Source organism: Leopardus geoffroyi, chromosome C2 (assembly GCF_018350155.1).
Source record: "Leopardus geoffroyi isolate Oge1 chromosome C2, O.geoffroyi_Oge1_pat1.0, whole genome shotgun sequence".
NCBI classification, from domain to species: domain Eukaryota; kingdom Metazoa; phylum Chordata; class Mammalia; order Carnivora; family Felidae; genus Leopardus; species Leopardus geoffroyi.
The window spans coordinates 148,713,175-148,726,473 of NC_059333.1; the positions used below are offsets into that span (position 1 = coordinate 148,713,175).

The 13,299-nt window shown below is 45.5% G+C and overlaps 1 protein-coding gene across 5 annotated transcripts; it reads right to left on the reverse strand.

Moving 5' to 3' along the window:
- Positions 1–4,715: 4,715 nt before the first annotated feature.
- Positions 4,716–12,052, reverse strand: ZNF662 (zinc finger protein 662). 5 transcript variants are annotated; one of them, XM_045436963.1, is made up of 5 exons: positions 11,755–12,052; positions 10,019–10,145; positions 9,255–9,368; positions 7,105–7,206; positions 4,716–6,118 (listed from the first exon to the last, which is right to left on the reverse strand). In XM_045436963.1, exons 1-5 carry the CDS (start codon positions 11,842–11,844, stop codon positions 5,088–5,090), a joined length of 1,464 nt encoding a protein of 487 aa, XP_045292919.1. In that variant the 5' UTR covers positions 11,845–12,052; the 3' UTR covers positions 4,716–5,087. The 5 variants fall into 5 exon arrangements, with proteins under 5 accessions (XP_045292919.1, XP_045292924.1, XP_045292923.1 ...); XM_045436968.1 differs by having other exon boundaries at positions 12,023–12,042; XM_045436967.1 differs by having other exon boundaries at positions 11,890–12,032.
- Positions 12,053–13,299: the final 1,247 nt, after the last annotated feature.

The following is a 13,299-nucleotide window of genomic DNA, read 5'->3' on the forward strand; positions in this document are numbered from 1 at the left end:
TTCAATAAAACAAAGCCTTTGTGGATATGAAAAATATCTGGTCATTTCACAAGAATCTGACATAAAATATAGGGGACATAGCAAACCCAAATTTCATATACAGCAGGGGAGGGGAGGCTAGAAAATATGTCAGAGACAGGAAGTTATCCACTAGGGAATCTGGAACTGAAAGTATTATATTCAAATTTGGAAGGTATGCTAAGGTACGACCAAACATTGGTCTGGTGGTGTTCATGAAATTAAGTTTAGGGTATGAGAGGTACCTATTTAGCCATGCAAACTCCAAGCAACTGAGATGAGATACAAATGAACAGCTTGTGTGACTACTGAGGAAGAGAAAATGCGACACTAGGTGCTGTACAAGAAACCAGTGCTTTCAAATACAAGCCTGTATCAGTATGACGAAGTTGCGAATGACAGAGAGCTCAAATCCAACTAGTTTAACAAAAGATGTTTATTGGCTCACATGACTGAAAATTCCAGAGGTGAGTCTATTTCAGGTAAGGCTTGGGCTAATGGCTCAAATGTCACCAGGGACCCAGTTTTTCTCTGCTTTGCCACTCTCTCCTTTGGTACTGACTTCATCCTCAGGCTCCACATGCTAACACCAGGAAGCTCCAGACTACCTCCCTCTTAACAGAATAAAAGCGTTGTTGCAGTTCAAGGCCTCATATCTTCCTATATACCATCCACAGGAGGACAGAATATCTCCTTTGGTTGCTCTCAAAGAAAAGCCTCTCTCTTTCAGAAGGCCAGGTAAATATCTCCTCAGATCTCATTGGCTCTGTGGTCAAAGTAATAGGGTAAGTTGATGCACCTAGGCTAACCAGGATCCACTTATGAAGTTGGGGGTGGACCCAAACCAGGTGGCTGAGAAAGGATGCTTTCCCAAAGAATATTTGGGTTACTGTTCCCAGACAGAAGAATGGATGCTGGAAACCAACAAAGAGATGAATAGTACAGAACCCTGATTTGGCCGTGACAAAGACATGCTCAGAATTGCAACCACTGGTTTGCAACAGAGTTGCTTCTAAGACAACTCTGTAGCTACCTTGGAGTTGAAAAATAGGGGGGATTTAATAATTCATTCCCCCCAGAGATTCTGGGCAGGCCAGTTAATTTTCACTATGCGAATGACTCTATACACTGTTTTTATATTTCCTTACTTTCCAATCCTATTTTGGAAAATTTGGAAGATAAAAATTTACCATAATCAACTCTTGATTTTAATATATTGCTAGTTGGGATTTATCAGAAAGTATCTTATATTTCTAATTTTTTCCTTTAGATTTCTCCAAAATTTAGGAAGTGAGTACTAATCATTCCTCTTCTGACTTAAAGATGTGTGGAAAGTATTATTACAAATTGGAAAATCTCCCATGTTATGATTCCTTCATCACACATTACAGTCTTTGATATAGGCTCAGGACTTCCAAGTGCCTGTCTCTGGGTCTCTGGTAAGGAAAAGACTAGTTAGGAATTTTTTTGATAGGGGCCATCCATTTCTACGTGCTACTTCTTAATCCCTCCGAAATTTGTGTCTTTGCCATATGTGGGCAATTCTTTGTGACACTCCTAAAATTTGTCTTCCCATCCCACCACTCTGCCTACAAACATTTCCATCTTTGAGGGAGAGTTCCTAGGGTTGATCAACTTCATGGTGCTCCTCCAGAAGTCCAAACTGTTTCTTCTCTTTCAGGTTCCATTTCTGTGGCTTCTGCTTCCTATTCGTTATCTGTCCCTCTCCCATTTTAAGATACTGACGTCATCTAGGATACACACGTCATCTTCACTCTGGGAGCTTATTAACATTCAGGATTTTAATGATTACCTCCTTTTAGCACTGGTCCAAGCATTCGACCTTATTTCAACTGCTGCCTGTGTAATGTGTCCACTGGTGATATTGCCAGCCTCTCACTGACCTTTTTTAGCCTCTCTTCCAGGCACTTCCTCCTGTCCAACTCCCTAAATATTGAATCAGTGTTTCATAGGACTCTATCCTGGGTCTTCATATTTTGCTATACTCTCTGGAGGCAGTACTGCCCAACAGAACTTTTTGAAATGATGGAAATGTTCTATGTCAACACTATCCAATATGGTAGTCAACTCCCACATAGTTATTGTGTGCTTGAAATCTGGCCAGTCTGATAAGAACCTAAAACTTACAATTAATTTAAATACCTACATTTGGCCAGTGGCTACTGTGTTGGATAATGCAGCTCCAGGAGATTTCATTCATTTCTTCCCACAGCTTAAAATACCTTTTGTTCATTTGATGACTCCCAAATGCAAAGCTCTAGATATCACTAACCCGGAGCTCAAACCCATGTATACAACCACCACCTGGAATTTCTACTTGTATACCTCACACATATCTGAAATGTTAATCCAAAACAGACTTCTCGATTTCTCCCTCCCCAAACCTATTCCCATTCCAGTCTTATTCATTCCAGTAAATGGTCTGCTATCTAACTCAGCTGCTCAAACCAGAAACCAATTCCTAATTCCTGTTACTCCTATATCCAATCCTTTAACAGGTCACTGATTTTTTTTCCAAACTGTATCTTAAATATATTTTCTCTCCATTTCTACAACCACCACCCACTCCAAGCCACTATCATCTCCAACCTGGACTGCTAGCAGTCTCCAATATGATCTCTCCTTTCACTTTTGTCCCTTAACAAGCCATTTTCTACACAGCAGCCAGGGATCATCTCAAAATGTGAATCAAACATGTCATTCCTCCACTGAATGTCCTCTAATAGCTTTTCACTTGGGATGGAATTGAATGATCTGAGCCACCTATGTCTATAAACCTAACTTGTGCCCCTCATACCCTTGATCATTATGCTATACCTAAAACCTTTTGGTGTCTTGAACATGCCAAACCCTTCACACGTCAGAGTCTGCAGAGATGTTCCTCTGCCTGCTGTTCTTCCCCCATTCTTCATATATGTGCCTTTTTCTCATTCTGAGATGTTCAATGTTACCTCTTAGGAGAGGTAGGCCTTCCCTGACTATTCATATAGAGGGTTCCTCTCTATCATTCTCTCTCTCTGTACCATTCATTTCCTTTATAACACTTAGCAATTTTTAATAAATTACTTGAATTTTTTTTGTTTGGTCTCTCTCATTAATGTTCCAGAAAGGCAGGAAACCAATCTGACTTACCATTGTTTATGCAGCATGAAGCATAGTGCTTTACATGCAAGCAGGTACTCAGTGATTATTTGCTTAATAAACTTCCCCCAAATGCCTGTCCACATCACTCATTTCCATTTCCTGGTTCTGTTTAGTACAAAAGTTTTCCTACTTAGTAGAGGCACCCTAACTAGACTATGCTAGGCCAAGTTCTCCTTACTACGTCAGCAATCAGGGGCTCTAGAATTAATGTTTGTGATTTTCAGGAACCAGAAGTTTAGTCCAAGCCAGCCTCTGGCTTCTCTTCCTTGCTCCTTAGTCAACAATTATATTACCTGGCTAGGAGCTTCTAAAGCAGAATGCCTAATTAGCAGAGAGGCAAACTGCAATCTGAAAATGGCTCTAAAGGTGAAGTCTGGAATGTACATTTCATCTGTTTTGGCCAGCGCTCTTCTCTGAACAGGGCCTTTGTTTCTCTAACCCTTGAAGGTGGTCAATAGCATTCTCTAATCATATAGCTTACTCTGGGATGTGGGCTATCATGGTGATGAGAAGGGACAGGCTGGAAGGGGATTTGGGATAGTAGAGCAATCAGAGAGGTTATAGCTATACAAATTTTTATGGAAACAAAAATCTCCCACTTGGTTTACATTTTCCTAGTCCCAGATTCCTATCTTATAACACAAGGGCAGTCAGGTCTCCCACAACTGCATAACCCAGACTACTCTCAGTTACGTTGCTTAAGTCATCTTGGTGATCTCAAAGTAGACCACAACTTCTGAGGAAGAGAAAGTTCTGGAGTTGGCAATGTAACTGCACTATCATCTACATCAAATGGTTTTCAGTGAGGTAGACTTTTGAAAGCAGTATTAAAAAGCACTTGTGGGGCGCCTGGGTGGCGCAGTCGGTTAAGCGTCCGACTTCAGCCAGGTCACGATCTCGCGGTCCGTGAGTTCGAGCCCTGCGTCGGGCTCTGGGCTGATGGCTCAGAGCCTGGAGCCTGTTTCCGATTCTGTGTCTCCCTCTCTCTCTGCCCCTCCCCCGTTCATGCTCTGTCTCTCTCTGTCCCAAAAATAAATAAACGTTGAAAAAAAAAATTAATAAGCACTTGTATATAGAAAGAATATGCCCAGGAAGACACACAGCCAGTAACAGTGATGGTCTCTAAGGAGGTAGACTGGGAGACAGGAGTGACAAGATTTACTTTTCAATGAACACCTTTTTGAACTATTTCAACTTTTTTTTTTTTATCATGAGCATATTATATCTAGTAAAAAATAAGTTAAGTTTCAAAATTTGAAAAACATAAAAGAAATAGTGTTGGTCCTCAAAGAGCCATTTAGCTGGACTAACACACATGAGACATTAGAAAAATATAAGACAGCACATAGTTAAATACCAATGTGGACAGTACTGACTACAAGTAGAAGAGGAACAGGGGTCTGTTCAGTTAAAAGAGCTGGGTCTTAGATGAGGAAGGGAAATTTGTAGCCCAGGGAAACTTGAGCAAATAGAAATGAACAGAAGCAGAAATGTGTACAAATAAAGAACAGAAAACTCTGGAGTCAGATAGGCCTGATTCCAATCTCTATTCTGTAACATATTAGCTGAGTAACCTTGAGTGAGTTTTACAACTTCTTTCAACCTCAGACTTCCCATTAGTAAAATGAGGATGAGTACCTACCTTAACAGGATTAAGAAAAACAAAAGAATGTATGTAAAGTGGTTAGCAAGTGCCTGACAGAGCAGATGCTCAACTAAAAGTTGCCTAGCATGAACATGGTTGAACAGTGGGACCATCTTGCTAGAGTACAGGGTATCTGTTCAGAAGGGGCAAGATAATACTGACTATTAGAGTTATAACAAACCGTGGACAGTCATCTCGTTTTGTCTCTGGTGCTCCTGTAGCATAAGAATTATAAACAAGCATCACCCTTACGCCTTCTCTAACGTTCAAGAAGGTGAGAGGTGTGATAATTACAGGGTTTCTCTCTAGCATGGCGCCTCTGGTGCTTAATCAAAACAGAATTCTGACTGAAGGCCTTCCCACAATCATTACATTTATAGGGCCTTTCCCCAGTATGGATTCTCTGATGTCGGATAAGGTGTGCCTTGCAAATGAAGCTTTTCCCACAGTCAGTACATTCATGGGGCTTCTCCCCCGTGTGGACCCTCTGGTGCTGAGCAAGATCTGAGTTCCACATGAAACCTTTTCCACAGTCCTTACATTCATAAGGCTTCTCCCCAGTGTGGATTCTCTGATGTCGAAGCAGGGCTGGGTTCCGAGTAAAGCTTTTCCCACATTCCTTACATGTATACGGTTTTTCTCCAGTATGGATTCGCTGATGTTGTGTAAGGCTTGTGTTCTGACTAAAGCCCTTCCCACATTCCTTACATTCAAAGGGCTTCTCTCCAGTATGTATTCTCTGGTGCCGAATCAGGTTTGACTTCCAAACAAAGGCTTTAGCACATTCTTGACACACATAGGGTTTCACCCCAGTGTGAATTCTCTGATGTGCAAGGCAATGTGATCTAAAACTGAAAGTCTTCCCACATTCCTTACAACCATAGATCTTCTCTCCATTATGAACTCTCTGATGTTGGTCAAAGTCTTCAGTTTGATCAAAACACTTGCCACATTCTTCACATATACAGAATACCTGCTCACTGAGAATCTTCTCATGTATAACAAGGTGAGTATTAACATCAGTATTCTCTGAACCATCTTCTCCTGAGATCATCTCATCTTTGACAATCACTTCTATAACATCATTTGCAGTGTTCTCCACACTTTTCCCATTGGAGTAGTTGCGCCACCTCCCTAACCTGCTTTTCCCCTCCTCACAGGTTTTCCCAAACCAGAATTCCTGGGAACCACACCACCAGGGTCCACTTGATAGCACCATGTGGTCTTTTGCCTCCTCAAAACCTTCCTCCTTCAGAATAAAATCTTCTTTCTCACTCTTCAACACACCCTCTGAAAGAAGAAATCAAAGCTGCAAATGTCATCATTACCCATAATGGGGCAAATAGCATCACCAAGTGGTACTCATACGTCCATTGCACTTCAAGTGTTACCTCTATGTCCCAGTGGCCCTGTCCTAGCTGAAAATGGCACCACAGGGCGAACACACTGAAAGCGACCAAAGTTTATGCTACAGAAAGGCAGAAACTAGACAGAGTCCCTGAGGGCTAGGATGCCCAAGCACCAGACCAAGCACAGAGGGAGCTCTCCAGGAATAGTTTAATTGAATCTAAGGGAGACAAGTAAGAATTTCTTCTAGGTAGTCTAGTTTATAACATGAGAAACAACATGTTCGGAAATAAAGAATCCTTTGTGGTATACCTGGGAAACCTGAACTTGTCACACACAGTGGGGAGCAATAAGGAGAATCTTCCTCATACTTGTCAACACTAAAAGGAAATGTGGTCTTTTCACTCAATCCAGTCACCAGGTCCACCATAAAAAGGGATTCCCCAAACTACTTTATACACAACTGGGCAAAGACTGTCTCCTCTTTGTTCCCATAGTGTTTTATCCACACTTCTGTTTCAGTATCACACCTTAAAAACTAACAGAAGGAATAAAACACAGCATTTTCTTTTAAAATACTTGTTGGCCACAGCAGCCAGTAGGCCATCTGTTCAGTTACAGCCTACGATCCAACACACCCGAATTTAATTATAATTGATGATGACCAATTGAAAGCTGGAAGCTTAAAGTTTAACTTTCCTCTTATGGCTGACTTGGGGATTTTTAGAGGGTTATTTATTTATTTATTTATTTTAGTATATGAAATTTATTGTCAAATTAGTTTCCATGCAACACCCAGTGCTCATCCCAAAAGATGAGAGGGTCTTTTATTCAGAACGTACGTGGTAAAATGGAATTTTAACATTTTACAAAGGAAAGACAGAGGAAAACATGTGCCTGGGAGAAAAGTGTTCATTCCCCTCACTTACCAGTACAGATTAGGCTTGGACCCTCTCCTTGCAGTTTCAGGTTCAACGGCTCTTCCACCTGTTCAAGATGGGAGATCGCAGCAGGCTTCAGAAATGGATATCCTGCCCGGGTCAAGATATAAATAAGGCTAGCTCAGTGAGAGGAGTGGGGCCCATGAAGAAAGGAGCAGAGATGGAAGTGGTAAGGGAGAATGAAGGTGGGTGGAGAGATCGGTACACAGATGACCTGAAACTGGAGGAGGTTAACAATATAAAGGACAGAAAACAGACCTTCAGGGAAGATGCGATTCCATCAGTTCCCTAAAACATCAAAACGCATCACTCATTTTTAAGTGTCAAGAAAAAATAGGGGACTAAGTTTTCTTCTTCACCTCCCCTAGGAGGTGAACTCCAGTTCATATGGAATAGAATTAGGAAAGGATTGAACTGCAAAGAACTATTCCTGAGGCTGTGCTGGGAAACCACAGCCTCTAAGCTTAGTTTCCTTCCCGTCTGTCCATCTATTGCCTTCTCTTTCTACAAAGGATCAATGATGGATCTCTCCATGGCATCCATTAGAAATGGCCTCACAGCCTTCACTCAGCCATTTCCAGAAGTCACTTCTTATTCTAATGACAGACACCTCAATTGCAAAGGTCCACTCTAATAAGCTCTTCTTCAGGCTTAGCTAAGATTGGTCTCTTCATAACTCCCATCCAATGCCTTCTAAGAAACAGACCAATTTTTCATCCTCCAAATGACAATCTTTTATATTGCTGAAGCCAAGGACTGTGTGTCCCCTGAGTATTCTTTTCTTTAAGACAAAAATGGACTTTGAATAGGGACATGTCCTCAAAGGAAGTTTGCTGCAGGTCAGGGAGTTAGGGTTTTACTCAAGGAATGACTTAGCTGTTGGTTTTCTGCCTAAAGCAAAGACGAGAAATTCCTTTGGGTGGTGGGAGAGTAAGCACTGAGATCCTGAGAGAGTGCAGAGGACAGTGTAGTTGTCTCTCTACATCCATTCTACCAGCACCCAACCCCTACCCCCACCCTGCCCATTATGGAGAGCCCTGCCTTTTGGGGGAGAGCGATCCCAACTCCAGTTCCTAGTGTACTCCTTACTGGTCTAAGACAAGCAGGTTAGCCCGCCCTACTCACTACACGAGAGACAGTTTCAGAAATCGGCAGTCTAGGCCAAGACAATCAGTGCATGCTATTTCCCTGGCCATAGTGATTGGTTTAGAGCTGGCATAAGACTTAAGATGGTACATCCCAAAGGCCTGAGGAAGGCCTGCCCTATTTCTCTCCCTAGGTACGAAGAAGCAGAGCCTTGGTTACAACTACCAATCACCTTACAGCCACGAGAGGAGCCAGGCTGTAGGCAAAGCCTGCATATAAGGAGACAAGAAAGAGCAGAGACTGAAACTGATCAAGCTGTAGCTGCACTCTATCTATGAACTTCCTACTTACATGAAATAGCAAATACCTTTTTTGTTCAAGCCAGTTTGAACTGGGTTGTTACTTATAATCAAGGATATCCTAAGACTCTGGAAAGACAGCCAGACACAGCAAGGAACTGTGAGAACAAGGAAGTTGAGGGCACAGCTCAAGTTCCACTGTGCCCACAGAAGAGCTCCTGTGGGAAGAAGATGGAATGGTGCGAGGGAGGCCATAAGGGGCATAGCTGTCACTAGCAAATTAGGAACAGGAAAGCCCTATGTTCCTAAAGGAATGCCAGAGCTTTGCCCACCAGAAATCCCTGAATTGGAAGTATATGGCTCAGAATTATTGGGACTTCTTGATTTCTAATGATAAAGATGACCATGATGGCCCAAAGGGCCGTCAGAATCTTCTTCTGGAAGATGATAAGCAGGCTGAGAAAGTAGAAAGGCCACCTCAGAGTGTAAACAGAAAAGTCAGGGAGTACAGATAAATGGTGGCCATGATAAGAACAGTGGAAATGAGGAAGAGGCAAAAGAGGTAAATGAAAAGGAGTCAGGGTGAACAGACTTAAGAAGAGGGAAAACCATGGGGACACAGGAAAAAAGGGGGGGAGGGGAGGAATCCCACTGGTGTCTATAGCACTAGGTTAAGAGAACACATACCTACTACACTGTAAAGATCAAGACAAGGGAACTGGTCAGATGACTGGCACATGTACCCTCACTCACCTGTGGAGACGCCCCTCGGGCACTCTCCATCCAGAGCTCCCTGAGGAGCCTTGCACCAGGGCGCTTCCCCTCGCTCCAGCTGGGAAATCAGAGCCGGTTTGGGAAATGGAAATGCTGGTTGAGGGGGAGGAAATGGGACAGGCAGGTGAGTGGGGTGACATAGAGCAATCCCAAGGCTCCTCCCAGGCTTTGTCTTCAGGGGCAGGAAGGGAAAGAAGGGAATTAACCAGGGAAAGCGAGAAAACAAAGTCCAGGGGAAGGGCCAGGAGACCCAGGGCAGCAGGGCCAGGAGGCTGACAAAGGTCAGGAATTAGACCGAGAGGTGCTCAACAACAGTTTGAGTGAGAAAACGGATGATTCCACTCGTTGAGAGATTGAGCTTTTTTGTTCTCTCCCTCTCTTAGAGCGCTCAAGTTCAGACATCTGCATCAGGATGCTTGGTATTGGGCTGGGTCTCCCAAACTAAGCGGGTGGGAAACTGAGGGCTTGGTGGGACACCAGGAATCTGCTCTCTTCCTACTGTACCCATTAGCACAGGAGTTGAGAGTTAGCTCCCACCCTGGGGCAAGAAAGGCTGATGTGAGGCCCAAATTTACACCAGGATTTCCCACTTCTTAGCAACCGCTGAGGCTGGCTCATTAAGAATCCAAGAGTCTGAAGTTGCCACTCAGGTGAGGCTTATCAAAGACTCCAGAGCTTCTGAGGAAGGAGGAGCCGGGGAACTCTGGAGGGCAGAAGCAGAGTCCAAAAGGAAAGACCCTTACCCAGGGAAGCCACAACCCCATAATTCTCCAGCATCACGTCCCTGTACAGGACCCTCTGAGCAGGGGCCAGGCCGATCCATTCGTTCTCAGAGAAGTAGACGGCCACATCCTCGAAGGTCACTGACTCCTGAAACAACATGTGTTTAAATGCCCTCGGACAATTCCAGACCCAGGCCTACAGTAGGGTAGATGAGGCACCAAGTGGTACTGGAGGGGATGCCCATTGAGTTTCTGCATTCTGAATGTCTAAGGGAACTCTCAGCGGATCTGCGTCTCCTACTTACAAAGATATGAGGGATCAGTCATCAATTTCTCACATCCCTTCATCTTAACTTCACCACATCACCTTTTTCATGAGTCTGTGCAAGTTTCCCCTTTCCATCCTGTGCCCAGAACAACTATGTGTGCCCTAGGTGCCATCCTTTCTCCACAATGTACCCTCCTCCAGAGGTCACCAACCCTTCATAACAAGTACAATCACCATTTACCCATTTGAGCCCATGCCAAGAACTTTACATATATTACTTTGTACGCCTCACAGCCTATGAGGAGGGTATCAGATTCACCTTATAGAAGAGGAAACCGAGGCTCAGAGTTACAGAACTGAGACAGAAGTCAGGCCTGTCTGACTCTCTGGCTCTTACTTACTGTACCACACTGCCTTCTATCCTCACTCCTGCCACCCCTGCTGCCCCTGTGTGAGATTCTTTCTCTTCTCTTCCTTCCTGTCACTGCCGCTAGCCAAAGAGGCAGCTAAGGGCACCTGAGAACACTCAGGTTGCTCTGGAGGCTGGACTTCAAAAGGCAGATCCAAACTGACTTTGCTCCCTGCACTCTGCCCCTCCAACACACTCTCTAAAACACCCCACCCTCCTCTTTCTTCCCCACTTCCCAGTCTTAATGTCCCCTTTTCCTGTATCTCTGGGAGGCCCAACCTTCTGCACCTTCTCTCTCACTTTCCTCTGTAAGAAACACAAACAGTGCTAATGGAGAGCCATCAAGACTTACTTATAATTCCCAGCCACTGCCTCATTTAGGATCTCAATCTCCATACTATGGAGGGGCTGACTCTGTTCCATTTCACATCAGTCCTTGCCCTACAAAGTCCCCACAGAGACTTACCCGACACTCCAGGGCTCAGACTGGCCGGCCGGATCACCCTCACCTACCTCAAAATGTCCAAATCCTCTGCAGGCAGACCATTCCATTCACTATTCAGAGACCCAGTTTACCTGCCAAAGATCATCTCCTGCACCACCACCCTCATCCCCTATCCTGTCACCATCCTGTTACGAATCCAAACCCTTTCCTTGCCCAAATTGCACCTGCAATCTGTGCCATTGCACCTGCAGCCCCCCTCCCCCCTGCCTGGAGATCCAGTTCCTCCCTCCAGCGCCAGCAACCTCATATTCATCTCAAGACCCACCTCAAACATAACCAGCTCTCTTAAAACCAGTGATATGGAAATTCTGGACATTCGTCGCTGCGCACAGCACTCTGTGAACACCTCCTCCCCAGCACTTGGCTCATGCCTGTGCAGCCGCACGTGTGTTTCCCCGGCTGGCGCAAGTCTGGGGGCTGTCGAATTCATTCTGCTCCCTGCCTGTTCCTCCGGACCCTCCACTCTGGGCTGTACCCCGATTTCCCGGCCGCCGCACTGCCCCCTCCGCCCCTCCTCTGGACCTAGAGCACCGGGCAGAGCCGAGCCAGCTTCGTAGCGCCGGCCCCGCACTCACCGGGCGCGCCCGGGCCGGCGCGCGCAGTCCCGGTAGCAGCTCGAGTGCAGGGCCGAAGGGGGCCCCGCCCGCCAGGGCCGCGGCCGCCATGGCCAGGGCCGCCCTCCCGGGAAGCGAGCGCGCGCCAGGCTTTACTGGGGGCTGCCCGGGGTCGGGAAGGGACGCTCCGGACCGGGGCGGGCCTGATATAGCGGCCCAGGAGTCGGGCGCGCAAGCCCCAGGCTCCACGCCCCGGCCAGTCCCACGCTCAGCTCCCCACGCTCCGCACCGGAGAGGTGGAGGCTGCTGCACTCTTGCCACTCTGGCTTCTCTAGGACGGTGGAGGGCGCCACGTCTCTGTGGTCCTCCCTTCTGGCCCCGCAAAGAAACAGGGAGGGCAGAGCGAGTCCAGCTCTCCCACAGACACTGACTGCCTCAGGGCGCTGCTGTGGCAATGCGGGGAAGCGGGCGTGGGGGGAAGGCTTTCTCTGGGAATCCTTTCCCAGCCCTCTTCTTCCCACTGACCACTCTTCTTCGGTATTGCACTGCACCCTTGTAGGACGGATGCTAATATGAAGCAGCAAATACTTCACATAGCCGCATCCCTTTACTGGGTTCTACATTCCCAGAGAGCAACTAACGTCCTTGATCAACTTTGTGCCTCGAGTATTCACCCAATGTCTAGCAACTCTTATGGCCCAGCTTCTTTAAGTGCCAAGGAATATCTGTCCAATAAAGGAATGAATAAATGTTGAAACAATTTTTCAGTTGAAGAAAGTAAGGCCCAAAGAGAGGAGATGGCTTATCTAACATCACATAGCATGTCGGGAAAGTTAAACCTTTAAATGAAATTGTGGAAATAAAAGACCACCAACATGAGAACAAGCAAAGGCTGTTTATTCAGAGCTTGCCCTAAGCAAGGGAGTCAACCACCATCACTTGCATTTGGTAGGCTCTAAGTCAGGCAGAGAAGTGAGAAAGCTTTATAGTTGGGGGGGGGGGGGCAGGGACGAGACTTCAGGTATGCTCTGATTGGAGATTGTTGGCCTGGGGGGCTAACCAGAAGCAAAGCATCTTATGTGATTGGTTGGGAGAGGATATTAATCAAATTCTGGCCGTGTGGGGCTGACTGCTACAGGGTTTATTTTGGCTTCCCGAACTATTTGCCACAGATACTAGTTTGACTTCCCAGACTGGTAACTACAGAAAATGGGTTGGCTTCCTGGACTGGTTGTTACAGACTGCAGGTCAGAGTTATATTTTTCTATATGGTCTGTCCATTTTCCATTTGTACATGTAGTCTCTTGGGATGAACAAATTAGGAAGATGTCTGCTTCACAGAAATTCCAGCCTAGAGGCTCATATTCCTTTTAGGTCCCCAGGTACTGAAAGCTTACAGATACCATACTTGTGAAAAATCACAGAACAAAGGAGACCTCAGATGAGCTCCAAGGTATGTTTGTTTCTAAGAGGATCCAGAAGAAGCTCACAAATGGACACTAGTGAATAGTCCACAAGCACTGAGAAGGAAGCAGTGAGCCTTACCCTAGGACAGATCACTAGGAA

Bases quoted from the DNA above. Each gene is read 5' to 3' on its own strand.
- ZNF662 (XM_045436964.1), bottom strand. From the start codon at position 11,609: ATGAATTCGACAGCCCCCAGACTTGCGCCAGCCGGGGAAACACACGTG. The intron at 7,207-9,254 runs GTGAGTGAGGGT...TGACCCGGGCAG, and splicing joins CCCGAGGGGCGTCTCCACAG to GATATCCATTTCTGAAGCCT. The intron at 6,119-7,104 runs GTAAGTGAGGGG...TTCTTCTTTCAG, and splicing joins TCCAAGCCTAATCTGTACTG to AGGGTGTGTTGAAGAGTGAG.